Raw genomic sequence first — 25,574 nt, forward strand, 5'->3', positions numbered from 1 at the left:
GTAAAGGTCCACTTGAGGTGCAGGGTTATTGTGATTCAGACATGGCAGGTGATTCTGATACCCGCAAGTCTACTAGTGGGTACATCTATACTCTTGCAGGTGGTGCTGTTTCTTGGTGCTCTAGACTCCAGAGGATAGTAGCACTTTCTACTACTGAGGCCGAGTACATCTCCGTCACAGAGGCTTCTAAGGAGGCCATTTGGTTAGCACGCCTTGTCACAGAGTTTGGATTGCCAGAGAGGGCTCCGGTCCTTGGTTGTGATAGCCAGAGTGCCATATACCTGGCTAAGAATGCCATGTTTCATGCTCGTACCAAACACATTGATGTACGGTACCACTTCATCAGACAGGTGCTAGATGATGGTTTGGTCAGTTTGGTCAAGATTGGCACTCATGAGAACCCTGCAGATGCTCTCACCAAAAGTTTGCCAAAAGCACAGCTTGATATGTGTCTACAGCGGGTGGGAGTTACATAGCTTAGAGGAGCTTCACTGGCCCTTTAAGTGGGAGGTTGTTGGGTATAAAGTCCCAGTTTCGCCTCCGGACCTTGATCATCGCGTAGCTCTTTTCGAGAGCTTCGCGGCCATATATTTACTTGTACATTTGGCCCCCATATGGGCCTTGTAAAGGCATTCTTTGTATTTGGTCCGTCGGGCGCCCCATAAGTTGGGCACCCGCCCATACCCTTGTATCACTATAAATACGAGGTCTCCCTTGAGCCTCAATAAGACATTCAAGATATTCTTGAGCATTGTGTGAGTTCTCTCTCTCTCTCTCACTCTCACTCTTCTCTATCTCCTCTGCACTTCCTTGGCTAAAGCTCGTGTTTGAGTCATTCTCCTCCAACAAGTCTGGCGTGTCTTGTGTGAAAACAATATTTTTCCTAGCCCTAAAAAGGGGATTTTTTTTTGGGTATTTTTGGTTTTTATTTGGGTTTTTTTTGTCTTGGCTGCTGGCTGACAGCCTTTAGACCGGCCGACCAGCACTCCCCCCTAGTATATATAGCCTTGCCTCATCATGCATCATCTTGTACCACTTCATTGCACATATCTGGCACCAGATGTTGCTGCTTGCTGTTGCTACTTTTGCCGGGCTCTACACAACACAGCTTCATCATACTCGCGTGACATTCAACACGTCAGCGTTTCTCATCTGGCCACTACACGGGACAGCAGACCACTCTCTGCTTATCTTCACCATCGACACTAGTTCAGGTCTGAGCACCCGTGTCACTAGAGCTTGCACCACTCGGGACGACAACCCTCTCTGCTCCTTACCACCTCAAGTACGCAGCACCCGTGTCACTAGAGCTTGCACCACTCGGGACGGCAGCCCTCTCTGCTCTTCATCTACCACCTCAGCTACAGCAGCACCCTTGTCAGTAGAGCCTGCATCACCTCATCTTCTGCTGCCACTACCACCTCGGAGTGCCTCTGCTTCCACCGATGCGAGCCTTCGACACTGACTACCTCTCGGAGTGCTTTGCCTCACATCGACGGGAGCCTTCGTCATCGACGGTGCTTCAGCTTCGACATCATCTTTGCTACTGCACTGGTCTTTCTACTCTCAGTCACCTCACATCAGAGGGCTCTTTTACATATGTTCACTCACCATTATATATAGACTCACTCACATATTTCATGCTGTGTTGTTTTGCTTTGATCTCTCGTACATCTGGTCCTTTCGTCCTCTTGCCCTAACATGTCTCTCCTGCTCCCTCTCCTTCTCATGAGATAGAGAGAGAGAGATTTCCCTAGAGCCCCATGTTCTCTTAAGGTAGACATCAAACCTATAAAGTGCTCTTACTTACATCATGGTTTACTTCCTGGTTTCTCGTCCTTTTTGTGATGTTAAAGACCTTGGACATAGTCATTTTACTCGGGTTATGGCTGAAAACTCTGATTTTTCACCATTTCGCTTCATTTCTAAGCCCACCATTGCCATAGCTTGGAGAAGATGATTTTCACAACTCTACACCATCTTGCACACTCGGGATGGCTGTTTTTCAGCAAAACAGTCCTAAAGTTTGCTGAAATTTCTGGTTTTATGCAATATACACCTTGGACATAGACCTTTTACTCAGATTATTGATTAGTTACTGATGGTTGCTTTCTGTTTTTGCTTTTTTTCAAACAGATAGTCCTTTCACTCAGATTATTGATCAGTTACTGATGGTTCCTTTCTGTTTTTGCTCTTTTTCAAACAGATACATGGTAAAGTATTAGAAAGAGCTTTTACACTGCTCAAGAATCAGAATGGTACTTATGCTGCAGTCCTTTTGTATGCGGATTGGTGCCCTTTCTCCAAGACATTGCGGCCGTTGTTTGATGCTGTGTCCGCTGCTTTTCCAGCAATCATTCATTTTGCAGCAGAGTCATCTGTTCTCTGGCCAAGGTTACCTTCTAACCAGAAACTATTTTCAATTGTGCTTGAGTCATATGGATCATTTAGAACCTAAGACTGAGGCTACAGATTTGTCCCACAATCAGTGTCATGTGCACACATGGACAAGCTGATCTCCAGGCTAATATCTGATTTGGGCAGCAGATAAAAATTAAGTTCGGATACTAGCAAGTCTCAGGGTTTACACAGAAGCAGGCCTAGTATGGTCAGGACAACAATTGGCAGGGTGAATAAGACCACATATTTTGGGAATGTTGTCTTTGCTGCTGGCTGCGACAGCAGTTGGCCAGTTCATGGGCTTGTGAAAAGCCTATAAAAGGGTAGACCAGCATACAGTCTCATCATCTGACCCCTTTGGGATAGGTCAAGAGTCAAGAGTCAAAAGGGTAGACCAGCATACAGTCTCATCATCTGACCCCTTTGGGATAAGTCAAGAGTCAAGAGTCAAGAGTTAGGACTTGTTAGATGGTCGTAGGACTTTTTAGATGGTCTTAGATTACTTCTTTTTGGAAGGCCAAAGGCCACAGATTTGTACAGCTTTTATACTATATAATATACTGAAAATACAGCTCTCTCTCCCTCCTTCTCTTCTCTCTTATCTTTGTTGGTGATTTGCATCAAGGTTCCTATTGAGTTACTTAAAGCTGAAAGAAGACACAGAGAGCTTCCACACATGTCAAATTGGTATCAGAGCATCAGGCTCAGCCAAGCTAAGTGGTGAAGATGTCCGAGAAAGGTGAACAGGTCCAAGGAGAGTAACACAGCCAGGGGAGAAATCCCATGGGGCTCGTTGTTGTCAACAAAACCCAAGGGAATGGCAGCCCCGAGGGTCGGATGCCATTTGGCGCATACCAAGGAAGGGGGTGGAGCAAGGATGGCATGAACCATGATCAACCTTTGGAAGGAGACCATTTTAGTGTTCAAGGACAGAGTATGAAGGCAAGCATAGGTCTCAACACCAAATTGGAGTGGAGGCAGAGACATGGCAAGGTTTTCAGTGAAATGATTTCCAGGAAGGAAGGATGATAGATTTGGGAGTCCATGACGAGACAAAAGGATGATGACAGTCATCCAAGGTCAAAAGGTTGGAATCCCGTCATCAAGTTTAGTAGGAGGGGATGCCATGTGCGCATATGGACAAACTGATCTCCAAGCTAATACCTGATTTGGGCAGCAGATAAAATTTTTTTTTTCCCGGAGAAAAGATCCTTCTATTAGTTAATGAAAAAACAACCACTATGGGCTAAATACAACTAGATACAACCACGCCTCATGGATAGGGCGCGGATCCAATAATCAAAAGTGGAGAGAGATGCACCTCCCCTTTGGTTGGCTCCTCTACGAGGAGAAGGCTATCTCATACAAGGGGAAGGGGGGGGGGGATAACCACACAGGTGGTCTGTAATGCCAAGTGGGATCACCACCTCTATTGGTGAAAAAGGGCTTGGCCGCTAGAGCCTCAAGAAAGCTTCCTGTTGCTTCCGCATGTAGTCAGAGCCACCCTTTAACTTCCCCCACTGACTGCGGAGGGTATGGATGATATCGAGCCAAATACTCCTGATGGACTCCGTTGGGTGTGGGTACCCTCTATGGCTTCGTTGCATCTAGCTTGCCATATGTGCTAGGCTGGCCGCTACAATGCTATTACAAATCTTCCATTTCTGACATGAGCATGGTCTCCAGTGGTCAGTAGATGGGGCTGTAATTGGTACTGCCGAAATGTGGAGGTGAGAAACTTGGAGGGCTAGCCGCCCACCATCCTTCTTATAAGCTCTGGCGACTTCAGCCTCTGTGGCCCATGTGACAGTGCCCTATGTAATGATCCGGGTCGAGGCTCTATCTATCGTGAAGATGCAGAGAGTCCACTGCCAAACCTGTTGAGCCTTCGGGCAATCCCAAAGACAGTGTCGCTGAGACTCCTGGGGGTGGCCACACCTCGATGGTCAACCTTCAATAGCCAACCACGTGCCAACCGCCAAGCTCCTGTGTGCCATAAGCCAAAGAAAAGGGTGATCTTTCGAGGTTGAAAACTGTCCTAGAGCCTCTTCCAGGAATCTGAGAGGAAATGTTGAGAGGGGCCCTGTGATTGCCAATGTATTGCTGCTCCTAGGGTGCCATCATGAAAGAATGGGTACTATGCAATGATACCCACAAAGAAATGCTGCAAGAACCATACAACACTGTGTATGGACATCAAACATAAAAGAGAACAGAAGATCACTGTCGAATATCACCAGAAAAGGTTGTACATGATGTGGAGCAGCACGAGGGAGGTCCCGTAGGTGTTGCCTATCATTGTAGAAGCTGAAAAGAGAGATGATAATGAGGCTAAGCCTAGCCACCTTTATATAGGTGCGAGAAGAGCTGGTCGGCTAGTAGCAAATTAGAGGACTAGCTGACAATGCATGAAAAATCTGAAATGATGCCTAAAAATAGGCAAAAAATAGCAAAAAATATGTAGTGCCTAGATGCATATGCAAGGCTTCAAATGGAGCTAGATACAAGCATGAATGTGCATGGGAAAGTCCATTTGGCGATGAAATAATTTCCAACACATCAATCTCTGGCATTTGAATCCTGCGGTCTAGCCGTGCTATATATGCGAAAAATGGGGGATCGAGTCTCCTCCCGATCAACGGGATCGTGCCAAGTCCACTCTCCTGGGTCCCACTGGAGACGCGTGAGGGGTTGGCTCTCCCATATCCATAGCTGCCAAAATCTTTCTCTAGCCACCTTGGCCAGCGGGGGGTCTTTGTGCTACTCAAGTGAGTGAAATTCAATCATCCTCACCCGCTATAAGGTGCATCCACTGAAATCCTCCGAGGGGAGCTTGGATCTCTCTAATATGCCATGGGGACCAATAGAGAAAGTGAGCAAACATTGGCCTCATCAACTCCGTGGATTGCCAGAAGAATATCATGCCAAGTAAACACTCTGAGCCACAGTGGGGGGGGGGGTCGGGTTTGCGATAGGAGTTGACCACTCTTGAGGAATAGCATAGTCGATATCTATGCCGAGTCTTTCTCTACCACGGATCCCTGCCAGGCCTCTCTCTTGAACCTCCAGGGTAATTGCTTGTGTGCAAGTCAATCTCCAAGGGACGTGGCAGGTCCTAAGCTCAATGCGCCCCATGAAACATGACATTGGGTCCCCAACATGTGGCCAGTGAGTAGTCGGATCAAGGGGTTCCAGATCAAAGGTTGTCGAAGACGCTTCTCTGAGGCAACCAGAGGCTTGAGGTGATCTCAAGCTCGGAGTAAACTGGCTGCAAATCTATCCTCAAAGGCAAGGCTAAATCCGCGGGTCCACATCTCTGTGAAGATCAATCTAGTACTCTGCGGCCAAGGGTCCCCTAGACTTGGGGTGTGGGTTGAAATCTGGGCCAAGAGGAAGTCCTTCCAAGGCTCACCACCGGGAAGGAGTCCTCTCTCTAACAATCATCTTGACCAGTAGGGCGCGGCTCTGAGTAGCAGGGTCAATGATGCCTAGGTCCCCTCTACATTGCGGCTGAATGATCACTCTCCTCCCGTCACTGCCTGTCCTTAAGAAGTTCCGGATCAATTGCTGTACCTGACCAATGCATGCTTGGGAGAAGGCCCAACAGGAAGTAATGTATCACATGGTGGCAAGAAGGACCTGGTTCACCACCACCACTCTACCAGCTAGGGAGAGCCTCGTGGAACTCCAGTACAAAAGCTTCTTCCGAATGCTTAGAAGAAGAGGGGTGAGCTGTTGCTCCGGGGAGATATTGATGCCCACTTGAAATCCAAGATAGCGAACTGGAGTGCCCCTCGCGATCCACTGGAAAGCCTTAACTGGGCGCCAAGTCGGGGCGGGTGTAGAGCCTACTCAGAAGCCACATGACTTGTGGCAGTTGATCTGCGCTTCTGATGTGCTACAAAAGATCTCAATCGCCTCAGGGAATCTTTGGAGATTCCCCACATCTCGTGATAGGTAAGCTGCTGTGTCATTTGCAAACTCTGAGTCCAGCAATTCCTCCTGAGTACGGAGGGGGAGACGCAATCCCTGGAGTCCGAGCTGAGAAAAAACTGCTCATGGCCTCGGGGAGGAATAAGAAAAGATAAGGTGCCAGAGGACAGTCCTATCAGACTGAGCGGGAGAGGGGGAATCTATCTCCATGGGCTCCCTGAGAACCTGACTTTGAGAGGCTGAGTAAAGTCGTGAAATACCACGGATCCACTCCATGGGAAACCCCATTCGGCTCATCATGTCCTCCATAAAGCTCCAATTAACCCTATCATAAGCTTTCTCAAAGTCTAGGAGAAGCACTATGAGGTCTTGCTGCCGCTGTCACCATTTGGTCCATCTCCATTCCTGGAGCCACTTCTATGGGACTGTCACTCCATAGGGCGGCCAGATTTTTACCATGTTCACATGTGGCCAGGCCAGTGTCCCATGTGAAAGGGTCAGTTATCTTGTGTCACATGGACGGGAATCAGTTTTGTGCCACCCGTGTGTGACCAGTATTGTGCCATATGGACGGGAGCTTGTTTGCTGCCACCCGTGTATGACTAGGATTGCGTCTTACTCATGGTACTGTCACTACATGGTAGGACTGATATTTGTGCCGAGCTTTGTCTATGGGATTGTCACTCCATAGGAAGGCCCGTGCTAGGATTTGTGTTTTGCCTATGGGAGTGTCACTCCATAGGAAGACCAAGACTTCACATTTCTGTCGCGCCAGTTTTGTGCCCGACAAGAAATTCTTGTACAAGTTTCATGAAAGGGAGATTTCATCCATTACATGTGCACATGCATTCATGTTTGCATGCACAAACTTGTTTTCGTGTGTTTGCCTGCTATGACGTCCCAGTACACTGGACGGGGATGCTCCCAGTGTACTATGGGTGTGTTGTCTATTGACGAGTTGATGTGGCGTGTGAACCATAGTAGTAGGGGAACCTCGTTTCCCCCCATGGGGAACGGTGGAATGCGTTCCCCCATGGCCAACACGAAGGGAACGATGGAAACGGCGCTCAGGAACGTCCAGTGTCGGAACGGCCGTGGAACGCCTGACGGAACGTTGGGCTGCCGTTCCCCCAAGTGGAAACGATGACATGGATTTTAAAAAAAAAATACTGCTCGATGTCCGTACTGCTTCTCGCGTTGCTTTTCCAAAGTTCGCCCATACTGCTGTCGCCGACCTACAGCCTGTCCGTATTGCTTTGTACGAGGCAGTACGTCTAGCCGACTTGCACATTGCAGCCTGCTGCAGCTGCCAGCCAGTCCTGACTCGTGAGTCGCCCCAGTCTCCAGGTCCCCAGCCCTTGCAAGTTGCCGTGTACAGTGTACACTGGTGACTGTACACTACAGCCTACTACAACTTACAAGTCTACAACAGTAGTACATACTACACTCAGCACCGTGCCTGGTACCAGCCTGCAAGCAACAACAGTGCACACTGCAACCTGCCTGGGCCCTGTACAACAGAGTGATCAAGACTCAAGTTTAATAGTTTACATCTTTACAAGGCAAGGCAGCAAGCTTTTCTCTTTCTTCTCTCTCTTTTTCTTTGTTTGAAGTTTGGACTTTTGGTCTTTTAAAAATTATCTATGTCACTGTTCAAACTTCACAGTCCGGACTGCACAATCTTTCCCCATTAAACAATAGACAGAAAAAGGACTCATTTCTCTGTAATGGTTAACTTTGAAAGTCTATTCAACTTTTTGCCTGAATTTGCAGAAATCATGGCTTACTCGGGTTCAAAGCGATCGCCTTCGAATGCTACTTGGTGGGATGAAGTTGAAAGGCTAGAAAGGTATTCATCAAAGGGAGGTGCAACACGATGGAAATGCAAGCAATGTACCGTCCATGTGATGCAGCACTGGTCGCACACGGGTGGCACTGATCTAGCTCCCGTCCATGTGACACCATAAAACTGGCCCTTTCACATGGGACACTGGCCTGGCCCCGTGTGAACATGGCACAAATCTGGCCGCTCTATGGAGTGACAGTCCTATAGAAGTGGCTCCAGAAATGGAGATGGACCAAATGGTGACATCTCCCTGGGCTTCTAAACAGTTGACCCCAACTGAAAAGCCTCAAGATATGCCTGTAGAAGTTGAGGGTAGTCAGCAAAATAATCCTCATCTACCCACTTTGTATCAATTGGTAAATAATTTTTAAATTTCACAAGGTATCTCCTGGAAAGCTTCCCATGTGGTAACTGTCTCCTTGTGCAATACAATCTACTCTGGCTGAAGGATCTCCTCTAGCTTATGAACTTCTGGCGGATCTTTTGTGACAGGCTCCTCTAGATCTGGCCCCACATACTTCCGCAAAAGACTCACATGAAAAGCATTGTGAATCTTCCAATGGTTGGGTAAAGCAAGCCTGAAGGACACTTCATTGATCTTGTCAATCACTTGGAAGGGTCCATAATATCGAGTAGAAAGCTTTGGATACGATCCCTCTCGTCCTGGCCTCTTCTGAAGCCTAGCTTTTTCAAATTTCAGCAATACCCAATCACCTTCTTGTTGGGTGTTGGACTCACACACTCACACACACAAACCTGCACATTAGGATTAGGTGCAGGGTAGAATAGCTCACACAGAGAAATGAGATAGAGAGAGAGAGAGAGAGAGAGAGAGAGAGAGAGAGAGAGCCAAAAGGTGTGGTATCCACAAAATGCAAGTCAACCCTTGCATGTGTGCCACATCCATATATTATAGAAGTACAAAATATTATATGTTAAGAGTGTCCTTTCACACTTGATGTCCAAGGGGAAAAACCACATGGGAAAAAGTGCCCTTGGTTAAGCCCTGTTCACACATAGCAGTGTGAACCTGTACAAGGTAGCAGATCACTCTCTGTATGAGAGTAAGCCCAAAGCTTTGCAGAAAGCTTCAAACTTTTCTCGAGGTAAAGCCTTTGTGAATAGATCTGCAACATTATCCTGTGTAGGGTAATAAGATAAATTGATCTCCCCTGCATGTAGCCTCTCTCTGACATAGTGATAATGAATCTCTATATGCTTGGTACGTGCATGAAATACTGGATTTCGTGCCACGGCCATAGCACTCTAGCTATCAGTGAGAATGGTGGTGGGTGTCTGCTGACACTCACGAAGATCAGCCAATAGTCTCCTCAACCATACACAATCTACTGTAGCTGTAAAGACTGCCCTGTACTCAGCCTCACAAGTAGATGTTGATGGGGAGAAAACCTGAATTAGGGTTTAGAGTTCATTCATGGGAGACATACACAGAGAAGCAAGGGAGAGAGAGAGAGAGAGTTGTGGGGATAAGTCAACTCATGAAAAGCATGAGTGTGTGACTCCCCTATCACACATGTATATTGCACTAGTACACATAGTGCACTTAGTACATTAAAAGTACTAAGTGTACTATGTACTATAACTTATGGGCTTGTACACACTATAAGGGTGGGCATAACGCCTTTACCCCAACAACCTCCCACTTAAAGGCAAAGTGCCCTTAAATGAAGGAAAAGAAAAAATCAGCATGTACATGATAATATACAAGGCCATATCAAGGCTGAAAATGGCCTCATCCAATGCCCATCAAGTGTCTGCAATGAGCAAACCGCTCCGGAGGCAAACTCTTCGTCAACAGATCAGCCGGGTTGTCATCCGTATGAATCTTAACAAGCTGAATTTGCTTGTTCTCTATCACCTCTCTGATGAAGTGATACTTCACATCCACATGCTTCGTCTTTGCATGAAAGACAGGGTTCTTTGCCAACTGAATGGCACTCTGACTGTCACAATGCAACAATGGAATATCCCCTGTATAACCCAAATCAACCACTAACCGAGATAGCCATAATGCCTCCTTGCAAGCCTCTGTGGCTGCAATATACTCGGCCTCTGTAGTAGATAAGGCAGTGCACTTCTGCATCCTGGATATCCATGACACAGCACCTCCTGTGAATGTAAATACATAACCGGTAGTAGACTTCCGGTTATCTGGATGACCGGCATAATCCGAATCCGTGTAACCATGCACTAATGCATCCTGTTTGCCAAAGCAAATGCACAAATCCTGTGTGCCCTTCAGGTATCTCATGACACCTTTCACTGCTTCCCAATGCTTCTTGCCAGGGTTGGCCATGTACCTAGAAACCACTCCCACTGCAAATGCAATGTCCGGCCTAGTAGCAACCATGGCATACATGAGACTGCCACAAGCTGAAGCATACGGAATCTTGGCCATATCAGCCCTGTCTCTATCTGACTGTGGGCTGTCCATAGCACTGAGTTTCACATATGGAGGCAAAGGAGTACTAGCCTTCTTCCCCCCGTCCATATTGAACCTCTGCAAGACTTTGCCAATGTATTCCTTCTGAGACAAATACAACACATGCTGATTTCTGTCCCGAAGTATCCGCATACCCAAGATGTGATTTGCATCACCCAAATCCTTCATATCAAAGGTTTGATGCAGCCTCTGCTTCAAGGCATCTATCTCTTTACGAGATTTCCCGGCAATCAACATATCATCAACATACAAAATGAGAATCAAGAGACTGCCATCCAAAGCTTTCTTGGTGTACAAGCAGTGATCTATGTCACTTCTCCTGAATTTCTGAGTTTTCATGAATGTATCAAATTTATGATACCATTCTCTTGGTGCCTGTTTGAGCCCATAAAGACTCTTTTTCAGCTTGCATACAAGCTTTTCCTTCCCACTTATTGCATAACCTTCTGGCTGCTGCATATATATCTCCTCATGGAGATCACCGTGAAGAAAAGCAGTCTTCACATCCATCTGAATCAAGTCCAGATCATCATGCGCAACCAAAGCCAACACAGCTCTAAGTGTGGTCATTTTGACCACTGGAGAGAAGATCTCATCAAAGTCCACACCATATTCCTGCTTGAAGCCCTTAGCCACTAACCTGGCTTTGTATCTTGGCTTAGCATCTGATGCAACTTTGAGCCTGTATACCCACTTGCATGGCAAAACCTTCTTGCCTGCAGGCAAAGGCACCAACTTCCAAGTTCCATTTTTATGCAGAGAATCCATCTCTGACTTCATGGCACGCTCCCATAGAGCCTTGTCTGCCCTCTGTAAAGCCTCTTTGTAACATGAGGGCTCCCCACAGTCAGTAAGCATCAAATAGTCAACCCCTGGAACAAACCTGTCAGGGGCTCTGGAGGGTCTAGTGGACCTCCGTACCCAATGACCATCATTTGCAGGTTGCTGTCCAGCCTGCATATCACCCATTGGTGGCTCCTGTTCCATGCCATAAGGCTGAAATATAATGCCCGGTATGTCCTCCAACTGTGGTATATCCATAGGGATATCTTCTGCCATGTCTGGCTGTCCATTTGGACCATTTTCAGCACCATTTAAGGGCTGGTTTTCCTGCTGTAATGGCTGATTTACAGCCCTTTGTTGTTGTCCATGATGTCCATCGTCATCAAAGATGACTCTGCCAGGCTCCTGTTGCCTTGCAGGCTCTTTATACATGCATGTTTCATCAAAAATGACATCATTGCTGCGTATGATCTTTCTATTTATGGGATCCCAAAGTCTATACCCCATTTCACCTCTGTCACCATATCCTAGGAATATGCATTTATGAGACTTAGGATCAAGTTTGGTGCGCATTTCCCTGCGTATGTGCACGTACGCAACGCAACCAAACACTCTCAAGTGCTTGTATGACGGAGGCTTCCCTGTCCATACTTCTTCTGGCACTTTTCCACCAAGCCTCGTGTTAGGTGACCTATTTATAAGGTGAACGGCTGTCATAACAGCTTCAGCCCAAAAACCATGAGGTAATGCAGCATGTGACAACATAGAACGGACCTTCTCCTGTATGGTCCTGTTCATCCTCTCTGCTGTCCCGTTTTGTGGAGGATCATAAGGAGTAGAGAGCTCCCTCTTGATGCCTTTAGCATCACAAAAGTCCTGAAACTGTTTGGACGTATACTCTCCACCATTGTCGGAACGCAAAGCCTTCAGTGTTTTGCCAGTTTGATTCTCAACAAGAGCAACAAACTTCTCAAACACTGAGAATGTATCACTCTTCAAACGAAGAGGATAAACCCACACCTTGCGTGTGGCATCATCAATAAAAGACACAAAATATTTTGCCCCTCCCAAAGAAAGCTGAGGCATCTCACATACATCTGTATGCACAAGCTCTAACTGAGCATCTTTCTGTCCAAGAGCTTTCTTGTGGGGGCACTGTAGTTGCCTACCATATATACAATGCTCACAAAACTGAAAACTTGAAAACTTTAGAGAAGGCAAGTAACCCAAACGAGACAATTGCTCCATTCCCTTGACACTCATGTGTCCCAACCGGCTATGCCACATAGAGATTTCCGGCAGCTCGGTTGCATTTACATTTGCATGGTGACAAACACCTGCATGCATGAAATAAAGAGTGTCCACCTTAGAGCCTCTGGCAACAACCAGTGAGCCCTTACTAATCTTCCACTTTCCACTACCAAATGTGGTAACATAATCAGCATCATCAAGCTGTCCAGTAGAAAGCAGATTCTTCTTGATCTCAGGCACATGCCTGACATCATGGAGCATAAGCTGTGAGCCATCTGAAAATACAAGCCTCACATCACCTCTGCCAAGAATTTTGCATGCATGGTTATCACCCAAATAAACAACTCCTTCATTGCCAGCAGTGTACCTGACAAACAAGTCTCTGCAACCTGTGACATGAAAGGAGGCACCTGAATCAATGATCCATGAGTGCATACCATGACCACCTGTAAGAAGTGAATGGGCATCAAGTGAAGACGTAAAGAGGACCTCATCCTCACTGCCACCTGCATGTGACACATTGATTTCTTCAATCTTGACTCCACTTTTGCCCTTTGGCTTTACATCTTTGGCTTCATCCTTCTCTTTGTCTTTGCCTTTTCCCTTTTCCTTTTGATCATTTTTCCATTTGTAGCATTGCTTTTTGATGTGTCCCTTCTTGCCACAATAATGGCATTCCAAATCCTTTTTGGAGCGAGACTTGCTCCTTCCCCTTTCTTGGCTTTTCCCCCTTTGCTGGGATCTCCCACGTGCATTCATTGCATTGGACTTTCCCACAGAGTTGTTTTTCCTGTTCATCTCTTCTTGAAGAAGAGCACCCTCAACATCTGCATATGACAGCATAGCATTCGAATTGCTAGTGGCTGTCCTGAATGTGTCCCAACTCTCTGGCAAAGTGCATAACAAAAAGGTGGCTTTGAACTCATCGTCCATTGCCAACTTTTGATTGATGACCTGGCTGACAATACCATTAAACTCATTGAGATGGGCTGTCATAGACGCCCCTTCCTTCATCTGAAGACCTATGAGTTTCTTCAACCAATACACTTTGCTTGAGGCACTTTGTTGGGCATACAAGTCCTGCAATCTCTGCCACATTCCCCAAGCTGTCTTCTCTTCACGAATGCTGAAAAGTAATGAGTCTGACACAGACAACATGATAGTAGATCTTGCCAGCTCATCCATATCTTCCCACTCTTCAGCTGTAAGAGAAGCGGGCATCACACCCCTTTCTTTGATAGGCTTGTGCTGCTTTTTCTGAAGCAACACATTGTAGCACTGGGTTTGCCAAATATCATAATTATGCGAGCCTTCAAGCTTCTTGATGTGAAGCAATGAAGAGCTCTCACCTGTGGTTGCCATAGCAAAATACAACCTGTAATGCCTGACTCCCTGCAGATGTGCAAACACTGCACTCAAGATGTGCAAACACTGCACCCAAAGCACACAAAGTGCTCACAAATGTTCTCCCAAGCTTTATCTCCCACTGCGGAAGCAAGAATGCAACTTTTCTCCCACTTTATGTGATGAAAACACCAAAATCTGGTTGCTGCAGATTTTGGACAGCACCTTAAATGTCCTCTTTTGCCCTTCCAAAGTACTGTACAGCAGTACTAAGCGCTCTCCAATGATGTACCAAACCTGTACCGGCAATTTCAGCAGCTGAATTTGAACCTTTTGATCACTCAAAACAATGTACAGCCATGCCAAACCATGCACAAAGCTGTGCCAAATCTGTACCAGCAGGTACAGTAGCAATAAATGCTCTCCTGGCTGTCCAAATGAGTGAAAATCAGATTTTTACAGTCATGTACACTGCATAAAACAGTCCCGAACAGAAATTGGGCAAAAGCCCCTTGACTGCAAGCTGATTTCTGAAGATTCAAGGCATAAATGTCTTGCCTGCTGCTTTGCCAAGCTCAACAAGCATACAAACTTGAAAAGCCCCTTGATTTGAGATCAATTTCTGATCATGCATGGTACATTGGCGCACATGAAGGCATCCAGAGTGTTCACGATGCTTCCCCTTGGCCACATATACATCAAATACATGAAAGCCCCTTGATTTACAGGCACATTGAGTGCTTGTAAGGCATCAGCACATTAACCACAGCATCAATTGCGATTGCCTGCATGCAAATCAACCAAATCGGCACAAAAGCCCCTTGATTTGCACTGCAATTTGCTGCAATTTGCTGCGATTTTGCCCAAATGTGCGATTTTTCACATCATACAGCATGTATGAGTGCTTAATTGCACAATTACATCAAAAGCCCTAAATTTCGACATCCAATTTCCTGCAAATTGATCCTGATTTGACCAATTTCCTGCAAATTTATCCTGATTGTGACCAATGTCACCCAATTTTGCCAATTTTGCTCAAAAATTGAGCAATTGGGCACCTGTACCTGCTTAATTGATTGATTTGACAAGGAAAATCCAAAATTGAAGCAAAATACCTTTGATTTAATCCAATTTGCAGGCTGAATTTTTGTTGCAGGAATCAGCTTCTGTTTTGTGCAGGTGAGAAGGAGGGGTACTTGTGCTGCAGATTTGATGGCTGCTCCAATCAAGATGAAGCGTTTGTGCAGGTACGGCTGATGCTGGGCGCTGGCTGCTGCTGAGGTTGCTGCTGCGCTGAAAATGCTATTTTGGTTGGGCAGCGTGGAAGTACTGCTGATTCGACGTTAGCAGCTGGGCAGCGTGGCTGCACGTGGCTGACCCCCACGACCAGATCTCCACGATTCACCTGCTGTACGCCACCCTTATGTGTTGACGCACGATTGTTTATGCCGTCAAACGCCCAGCGCTTCTTCTTCGCCTGGCTGATTTGCCTTCGCTCGTGTTTGCCTGCGCCGTTTGCCTGCGCCGTGTGCTCGTGGCTGCTGGGCAGCCCGCCTGGCTGCTGGGCAGTCCTCACTTGGCTGCTGGGCAGCTGGGGCAGCCCACGCTGATGGCTGGGCAGTAGTTGAGCCAGCCCACGCCTACTGGCTGGGCAGAGACCAGGCGACCAGCTGAGAAGAGGCGGCCAACAGAAAAGGAAGCAGCCAGCAGCAGAAAGAGGCGACCAGCAGAAGGGCAGCCAGCAGGAGAGCACGACCAGCAGAAGGGGGAGAGGGAGGGACAAACACCTGCTCTGATACCAGTTGATGGGGAGAAAACCTGAATTAGGGTTTAGAGTTCATTCATGGGAGACATACACAGAGAAGCAAGGGAGAGAGAGAGAGAGAGTTGTGGGGATAAGTCAACTCATGAAAAGCATGAGTGTGTGACTCCCCTATCACACATGTATATTGCACTAGTACACATAGTGCACTTAGTACATTAAAAGTACTAAGTGTACTATGTACTATAACTTATGGGCTTGTACACACTATAAGGGTGGGCATAACGCCTTTACCCCAACAGATGTAGCAACAGTGGGTTGCTTTTTACTCAACCAAGATATGCATGAACTGCCAAGAAAAAAACAATTCCCACTGGTGGATTGCCTGGTATCATAATCACCAGCCCAATCTGAATCACTGTATGCATAAAGCTGCAAGCTGCCCCCCTTGGGATAGAACAAACCAAGATCCAGGGTACCCGTAAGATAACGAAAAATGCGTTTGACTGCTTGCCAATGCTTTGTGCCTGGGCTGTGCATGAATTTGCTCAACAAAGACACCCCAAAAGATATGTCTGGCCTCGTGTTACACAAGTAAATGAGGCATCCCATTGCCTGGCTGTAAATGCCGGCCTCAAAAGGCTCTCCAATATCATGCATAGTAAGCCGTACACCTGGTTCTACCGGAGTAGAAATGGGCTTACATTCATCCATGTGAAACCTTTTTAGCAAACTTTTTATGTACTTAGTTTGCTGCATAATAATGCCATCATTTGTATGCATAAACTGTATGCCGAGATAGTAGTGTAAAGGCCCCAAATCTGACATATCAAATTCAGCTTTCAAATCAGCTTTGAAATCTGAAATTTGTGCTTTGCTAGTACTTGTAATGAGCATGTCATCTACATACAAGATGACTATGAGAATATCGGCATCGGTTTTCTTCACATACAATGTGCTTTCAGCTGGACTATTCTCATAACCTTGGCTGGTTAGATGAGCATGTATCTTATCATACCAAGCTCTTGGAGCTTGCTTTAACCCATACAATGCTTTGTGCAACCTGCATACTTTATGTTCCTCACCAGGAACTACAAAACCAATGGGCTGAAGCTTGATTTACATATACTTCCTTCTGTAAATCCCCATTTAAGAATGCAAAGGGTGGCCATGCAAGAACCACTTATTTCCTATGGTTCTAACCATACTCCACGGGTTTTTCTTATTCCTGGGGTTTAGGCGGACACATTTCTTGGGCGTTAGCATCTTGACACAAAGAGACCTATCATAGTTTGGAGAGCCCCCCCTTGGTTAGAGCATTCATGCTCAACCACTTATTCTGGCAAAAACTTTATTCAAATTTCAAACACTGCACCTAGCTCAAGCTCCTACTGGCTGATGTGTACCATCACAGTATCAGCATAATCCTCCACGTGGATCAAATCGGAAACGAGGATGCAAGCCATGCATCTGTACCACATACTCTAGTCATCCTGGATCAAATGGCACGTCCATGACCATTTCATGCATCATGTCCACATCAATATGGCTTTCATCACTTGCTTGTTTGCCCTGTATGTTCAAGATACCACCCATAATTATCGATTGCACATCAAGCACTAGCGGGCTCTCATAAAATCCCATGGAATCACTTTGCCTCAAAACATCATGATTTAGCATATCAGGAGAGTCCATAGAAGCATCCAACACATCATCAACATTTTCACAAACATCATCAACCAAAGGCAGGCTATGACACTCGCTCCTTAGCATAGCAATAGTGGTACATGCATGCTGCACATTCACCTGGGCTTCCAGATCAAGCTCCACTTCTGGCTCATTGTCACTGAAATCATAAATGTCCCAGTCATCATGCTTACTTACCACCACATCATCTACAAGATTGCATTTTCCTTCCAAGCTGTCATAAGCGAACCCTTATCTGTGTCTTGGTCTCTTGGAATACCTGTATCAACATTTGCATAACATGTGTATGAATCCATAGACATAGCCTTAAGATGCATCCCCTCACTATCTTTCTCACATGACTCATGGTTACCACTCCTTGATGGGCAATTTGACAACAGAACCTGGCTCTCCATCTTCATGGGCAACTCTTCCTGCAGACACACACTTGGCTCCTCTGGCCCTACCTCTGCACATAGCTGCATAGACAAGGCCCAACAGGTCTGAATCTGGTTACAGCAACTGGACTTCTTCCCCATCATCTTCTGAGCTAACTTCTTCAGTTTCTGAGTTTTCTACAGAGCTTGTTTCCCCATCTTCTTCCTCTGATGTAATGATCTCCTGAATCAGCTCCCTTCCCTTGGCCATATCATACCTAACTTGTCTTCTTACAGGCTGGTGCAGCCCCACAACAATCAGGTTCACCTCTCCTTGTCTTGGCTCATTTCCTGGCTACTGCTGAGCCTGTGGTACGAGCTGATTTGGCATCTCCTCTTCCCTCCTAACATCTTGTCGGTCTTCTCTTCTAAGTAGCAAAGGATAGATATGACCTCCCATCCTCCTGGGGTAAGGGCAGTGAGGAGATATATGACCCCCCTCCATATAGTTGAAACACTGAACATTCATGTTTGGTCCTTCTCTTCCCCTACCTCTTAAACCATCTGTGTCTCCTACCCTAGGAACATTTCTACCTCCTTGCAAAAGGTTTAAGTTCAGATTCTCCATGTGTTGAGTCAGATGATTGATCCCCTACATGAGCTGATCAGTAACCACTAAAACCGCTAGAGTAGTCCTCCCTTTTACTGTTCTGTCCTGGGCACGGCTGGCCTTCCTTCAGCCTCTACTTCCGTTTGCTTCCGAGCCATCCTCTGTAACTTGCATGCCTTCTCTTTGGCAATTCTCAAGGCTTCTTCAAAAGTTCTTGGCCTCTTCAAGTCCACTTTCTCCCTCGGATCTGCATGAAGGGACTGGATAAACATGTCCTTCTTTAGAAGAACAGGTGGGTGCTCTGTTCCCAAGGAAGTGTCCTATCTTCCCCACAGGTCTTCAAAATGATTCACAAACCTGTCGAAAACATCAGATAAATTATGCTTTAAATTTAGATTTCTTGCCATAGGGCATCCGGGGATTCACTCTATTTGTAGTGTTGCACCAAAGCCACTTTGATGCCTTCATATGCTTGACCGTGATTTTGCTGGGCTCTCCATGCCTGCAAACCACCTTTTATCATCTCCTTTCAGCAGCATAGTCAGCAAAGTCAACTTATCCTCATCCCTATCCTTACCAAAGGTGAAGGCTGCCAATTCGATCCCCGCCAAAAACTCCTCTAGATCGTCACCAGCATGACCATGAAACAGAGGATAGGTCATCATGGCAGCCATCTCCACAGTTGAAAACTTCTCAGGCCTACAAATAGACTGAAGGGTGCTTTTAAAGCCCTCCTCAGTGGAGGCACCAAAACAATGATGTGTTGGGGGACTTTTGCCTCTATAGCTTGTCCGAACACACCACCGTAGGGAGGACTCTATAAACTAGCACCACAACATCAGCACAACACAGATCCAGGGCACCAATCCACTCAGCTGATATTATTAGTCCTTCCGCTGACACAGAAGAGCTCTCAAAACTCCTCAAACCGGTTCGGTTGACTCCTCCAACTGTCCTCCCAAGTCAGTCGCGACCTCCAATAACTCTGATCTTCACTTAAAACTCTTCAACTGACCTTAGCTGACCACCAGTTGACAAAAAACACTCCTAGTTGACACAAACTGTTCAATTGCTAACTGAAAACTGAATCAGACAGCTGCTACTGACCCCAGTTAGAATTGCATCTACCAAGCTTCCTCAAAGTTCCTCCAGTGTCAGCTATCTTCAAAAACTTGCTTCAAAACCTCACAAAACCTGCCAACACACCCATGCTGACTCCCTATTGACTGGGATTTGACTTATCTACCTTAGCTGACTCAGTTTTGAGTCAGATCTCAACACTCCAGTGTTAGCACTGACACCTCCAAACCCATCAAGATCCAACTCCACACACCCAAGGCTGACAGTAGCTGATTGTTGCTGACTGACCGAAAATCTGATAGTCAGACAAAAACCCTAAATCACTTTTGCCCAACCCAAAAAAGGATATCTACCCATTGTACACTCTCAGTTGTCTTTTCTGATACTCAACTGACTCCCTATTGACTTGAGTTAGTCCTCAACGGACACCTAGACCACAACCATAGTTGTTACGAGGCGCGCCTCTAACAGTTCGAGGCGTTCACAAAAAAAAAAAAAGCTGGTTTGAGTCTTTAGGTGGGGGCATTAAGGGCCCAAGGCAGTCCCTCTTACACACACTCTCTCTCCCTCATTCTCTCCCTCCCTCCCTTAAGCCTTTCTCAAGACCCAAAGTTCAAAGTTCAAAGTTCAAACACACTAGGATGATGATGTTTTTTATACCCTCTTTTGGAGCTATGTCTAAACTCTACTGGTTCATTCCATTTTATTTTGTACCCTTGAATCTTGTATCTAGATGATGAGGATGGACTATTTTGGTCTCATAGGTCATTTTGGCCTTTTGGAGATTTTTCGCCTTAGTAGATCTTCATAGACTATGGCTAGTAGCATCTTTTGAAGCATATTCTAGACACTTGGAACAAGTCGAGGAGGATCTCTTCTTGCACTCAAATCTAGGATTTTGGGTGCTCTCTTCAAGAACTTATTAGGGTTTTGCTTGGGAGCTAATCACACCCTAACTCTTGAACTGCAACCTATATAAGAGACTCTCAACTAATGCATGGATACACAATCTCCATTATCCCATCTCTTGTGTCATTATGTTGCCCATTTAGTTAATCATGTGATTAGCAACAAAATGCATGCTTATAAATATAATAATATTTTAAGCCTTCAAAGGTTTATTAAACCTTATAAACTTAAAAAATCCTTTTTGTCCCCTTTCACACTTGGGTTGGCCACACTTACGAATTTCCTTTTCATATCCAAACTGTTGCCTGTTCATACTGACCATCCCGTGCCTGTGCCCACCTGCTTGTTGTTCAGAGGGAAAAACACAGGGTCGTAACAACTAGACTGTCCCATCTGGAGAACAATGCTGCCAATAAAAGAGAAGTACATAAGCTAAACAAGAAGTTAGATGACATGTGGAATGAACTGACAAAGGAGCTTCACACCATCAAGGAGGAGTTGCAAGCAAAGTGAAGGCCATGGCATGGTCACAGGGAATGGGCATTTTGAGACTCGGGAATGTTGGGGATGGCAGCATCTTCCCGTTCCCATTCCCGTCCCATGTCACTCTATAGTCACAGGGAATGGCCATTCTCAATCTTTTCCGTCCCCATTTCGCGTCCCATGTGACTATGGGCCATGTAATTGGAATTATAGGGGTGTAGGGAAGAGCTCACAACTCTTAGGGAAGCAAAGGACGATGAGATGAAAGCCATGGAGCTGGAAATGCAGGGTTACAGAGAGGAACTCTTGGCCCTCAAGGCCACCAAGGAGAAGGAAGATGGGGAGTGGTCTATGCCCGAGGCTTTCTCCCTACTACCTAGAGATTGCACAGCTGAAGGAGGTGAATGCCAAGCTCCAACCGAGCTGGCTGAAGCAAAGAAGGCTCCTTTTCCAACATCACCTCACAACTTACAGATATTCTCCATGAATCAGCCCAGATCTCTTTCCCAACCACCCACCACTCCACATCTAAGGCACCATCAGGCTCTTTGCCCCACCACAGTTGCTATGATGACGAAGAGTGCAAGGCAGCTCGTAGGGACCTCTGAAAACCACAAAACATGGGGCAGATTACAAAGAAGCAAGCCCACCGGATGTCACAATGCCTCACGTGCCATAAGAAGAGGTTTCTCATCGAGAATGAGGAAACACTTTACCACAGTCTTTTGAGCTCCGATAGCAAGCTGGGATGGGATGTTTCGAGGCAACATAGGCTGCCTATACCCATTTTGAAGACCCCATGATATGGCAGCAGCACACACAAAAACTTTACCACAACCCAAACCCCATTTTTATTGCCACCCCACAGCCCAAGGCCATGCATCAGCTCCAAACTGGGAAGTCTAGGGACCATGAGGATCTTGTTGTGGAGCACATCATACATGCATGTGATACACTTGCCTCTTTCTTGGCTGAGATCTTTAACTGTGCCCTTTGTGAAGGTTTCCTCCCATCTTGGACAGCCAACACCATCATCCCGATTCACAAAGTCGGAGACCCCCTAGACCCAAACAACTACCGCGCTATGATTGGCCACGTGATGGCCAAACTTTATGGCACAGTCCTAGCAGCTGAGGTGGGTTCTTTTGCTGAGAGGCAGGGCATTAGAGCAAGAGGGCAGGCTGGTTTTCGGAGCTTTTAGTCCACTTTGGATCACATTTTCACAGTAGGGGAGAGTGGAGATTGTGCACTCTTATGTATATCTGGGGGTCAATTTCACAGGGCTACGGTACTGGATGAGACCAGCAACACATGCCAGGATTGCTAGGGGATATGCAGCTCTGCGAGAGTACTTTCAAGTTTCAAGCCCACTTCCAGGAACCTTACATCAAGAAAGAGCTTTTTGACACCTTAGTGACACCGGCAGTGATGTATGGGACACCTTTTTGGGTCCTGATTTTGGTGGAGAGGATTGGAGGAGGGTGGAGGGGCTAGAGGTTATGATGTATTAACACATGATCAGGAGCAAACCATCAGTGCCTCATGCCATTGTTCTAGCAGAGTTTGCAGCCTCTCCGCTAGTTGTGGATGCCTTGTTCCAGACAGTCACATATATACAGAGGGTCTACAGTTTGAGCAGAGATAGGCTCCCTAGGCTGGCACTTGAGTCATCTTGCTGCCTAGCAGAGGCAGGACACACGCAGACTTGGTACGCACAATAGTTTCAGGCACATGGGTCCCATATAGACCGGTTATGTCCTTTCCATGACAGCCTTGATGTTCCTCTCCTATAGCGCACCCACCAGGACATTAATCACCTCATCCATACAGATCTATCTAGACTAGAGACACATCACATGCACAACAGTGTGGCACTAATATGCAGTTCTATCATGATGTCTGCCTACAGTTCAGGCCAGGTGGTTTCATTCGGGAGCCCCGTTACATGCTCAGGCACATGTGCTATTGGCCAGATCAGAGTTTCGTCTCACCAGCTCAGGGTGGAGACAGGGAGAGCAGCAGATATCCCCAGAGGATAGGATTTGCTTTCTATGCATACTGAAGGTGGAGACGGAGGAGCACTACATATGCAGATGCCCAGTGTATTATGAGATCAGAGGGAGATTCCACTGTCTTTTCCCAGGAGGGGTTTGGGCCACTCACGAGAGTTTAGACTAGAGATGCTTGGGGCTTTACCTACTAGAGATCAGGCAGCACAGAGACCATTTACTTCACATGAGACAGAGGCAGCCCACATACACATCTCAGTCGAGCTTCTTTGCACCCACCTCCACCAGGTGCCACAGAGAGCCACAGAGAGCCATCTGAGGATGACCAGCTGGTGAGAGAGACCAGGCAGTGTATACTGGCCATTATGTTCCCCGGTGTTTCCCTGGAGAAAGCTATGCAGATCTGGAGATCCAGATGGCCGCGACCGAGAGGAGAGTGTGGCAGGGTCAAGTGTCAGGGGTGGTCGCTGGCGGGGCAATAGGCTCCGTATCTGTAACTGTGTACTGATTGTCTATGTCCACAGCTCGGGGTGGTGCATATCGCTGAAGGATCTCTCGAAGCAAGAGCTGGCAAGGGGATGGTACACTTGGTTACTGTCCGCGTTGGTTGTATCTCTATTTATAGGGACGTATTGCAGTTTTACAGTTTAGCCTAGGTGTAGTGCACACGGATGTGTTTGACAATTTTGACAGTGTGAGCTCAGTTTTAGTTTAGTTCTTGTTTCATTTTGAGTTTGTTATTCCATGATTCAGTCTCTCTCTCTCTCTCTCTCTCTCTCTCTTTCTCTCATGCACTGTGGTAGGTGGCCGTTGGCTGGAGCTGCCAGCGAGGTATAACAGCAGCCAGTGGGCAGGGCTTGACAACAGCAGCCATACTGGTCGGGCAGGCACCTGGACTGCACACGTGTGAAACATTATGTCTTATTGCCAGTCATGTTATTTATAACAGGCCAACAATGATAAAGGTGGCCAACCAGCAATATCAATTCAAATGTATACGTGAGTAGCAAATCATCATAACCATCTGCACATTCTCAGCGTTGGTCCTCTACAGAGCGGGCTGACCAAGGAGAACTTCTAGCAAAGTGTGGACATGAACTGCCATTTGCGTTCTCAGTCTTCTCTTGTACTGCAGTCAGCTCTGCTCAGCAATCTGTCTATACTAACTGTTGTTGGTCTTCACGTGTAAAACTTGGTTGGGACCTTGTATGAGTATGGATTTGATCAATGAGATGCTTCACTTCAGCATTTTGGTGCATTACAGATTTATGTAACGTTCCTTCATAGATTTCAAAGTTTTGGAAACGTATGGAAAGACTAGCTCCTATGATTTTAATCTTTAGATATACAAAATCTAAAATGGATTACTTTTCTGCTTATAGCAAAATTTATAAGTCTTCTTTGGTGTCTTTTAGACAATAAGCTGGTACTGAAACCATATACCATGGCAGTTTTCTGTCCCAACATGGTGTTCACAGCTTTCCTGCCCTCTTTTTGCACAACAAGACAGTCAGTGTTCGATACTTTGGACCACGGACACCTGAAGCTCTCATCCAATTCTACAAGGACGTCACAGGTCAAGGCACACATATTCTTTGAATATCCTTCTCTAGCTATCATAATCATTCAAGGCCATATGAGATGTGGTTTGAAATGTTTCCAGGTTTCCAACCTGTTTCTTTGAACATTGATGGTTTTGATGGGGATGCTTCGATGAAAAAGTCATGGGAGAAAGGAGAGTTTGCCAGCAAGGAAAGTCGTTTATATTCGCAAGCAAACTTACTTAATATGTGGCTACATGATGATTTTTATCTGACATTTGCAACAGCATTTCTGATGTTGAGGCTTCTTTTTCATATCATGCCCAAAGTCGTGACAAGCATTAGGCATTACTGGAGTAAGAATAAGGCTGCCAGGCAAGCATGCATCGACCAATTGAGAGGAGTGACAATGGTTGAGGTGGAGCAAATGCGACAAAGGGGTGGCTCAAGAAGAGAAATCAAGAGAGAGGCTAAGGAGGTCCAGAAAGGAGTATTATCGATGCCTGGCTGGTCGTCATCCTCGCTAGCTGCGGTGACCATTGCAGAGGGTAGCTCTAGCAGAGCTGGAGCTTTAGAGGATGGTTGTGAAAGTGGACTACACACATATAAAAGCCGTATGTGGGGTTGACTTCTTTTGCAGTCTTTTGATTTTTCTCTTTTGTGGTAGTAATATTCTAGATTGGGGATTTCTACACTCTTTATGTAGTGTCTTCTGCTAGTAGCCATGGTAGTCTACGTGAGTTGTGACACTTGTACCAATATTGTAAAGAGGTTTATTGAGAGAGAAGCTAGAGGTCCTTAAAACTTGGTGAAATGTAAAATTCACAGTTTCTTTGTGCCGTATATATAGATGAGAGCTCTCCTACAGCCTAAATTAATAGAGTTCTTCTGCCAAACTTTTCTTTTAGGGGCATGATTCTGTCATCATGCAAGTTAATGTATATTTCATGAAGCTCTGAGCTTAGAAAAAGGATTCTTTGATATCACTCAAAAGCTCCGACCCAGTGGTAGTATATTCCCAGAAGCTTCAAGCTTAGAAAAATAGCACTCAATGGTTCCTACCCAGTGGTAGTAGTTTAAGCTTTATTTCACGAAG

At 46.1% G+C, this 25,574-nt stretch overlaps 1 protein-coding gene across 3 annotated transcripts in view; it reads left to right on the forward strand.

The window, feature by feature from the left end:
- LOC147637100 (5'-adenylylsulfate reductase-like 3) overlaps nucleotides 1-25,345 on the forward strand; it is a 47,133-nt gene extending 21,788 nt beyond the window's left edge. For 2 of the 3 annotated variants that reach the window (XM_086800716.1, XM_086800715.1), the window contains exons 2-4: nucleotides 2,207-2,394; nucleotides 24,389-24,513; nucleotides 24,601-25,345. In XM_086800716.1, the coding sequence (XP_086656842.1) occupies nucleotides 2,207-2,394; nucleotides 24,389-24,513; nucleotides 24,601-25,106 (819 nt within the window). In that variant the 3' untranslated portion in view covers nucleotides 25,107-25,345. The remainder of the gene's footprint in view (nucleotides 1-2,206; nucleotides 2,395-24,388; nucleotides 24,514-24,600) is intronic. The other variant, XM_086800713.1, reaches the window with a different exon arrangement.
- The last annotated feature ends 229 nt before the right edge of the window (nucleotides 25,346-25,574 follow it).

This window comes from Cibotium barometz, chromosome 7 (assembly GCF_041138505.1).
Source record: "Cibotium barometz isolate CiBa-2024 chromosome 7, ASM4113850v1, whole genome shotgun sequence".
NCBI lineage: Eukaryota > Viridiplantae > Streptophyta > Polypodiopsida > Cyatheales > Cibotiaceae > Cibotium > Cibotium barometz.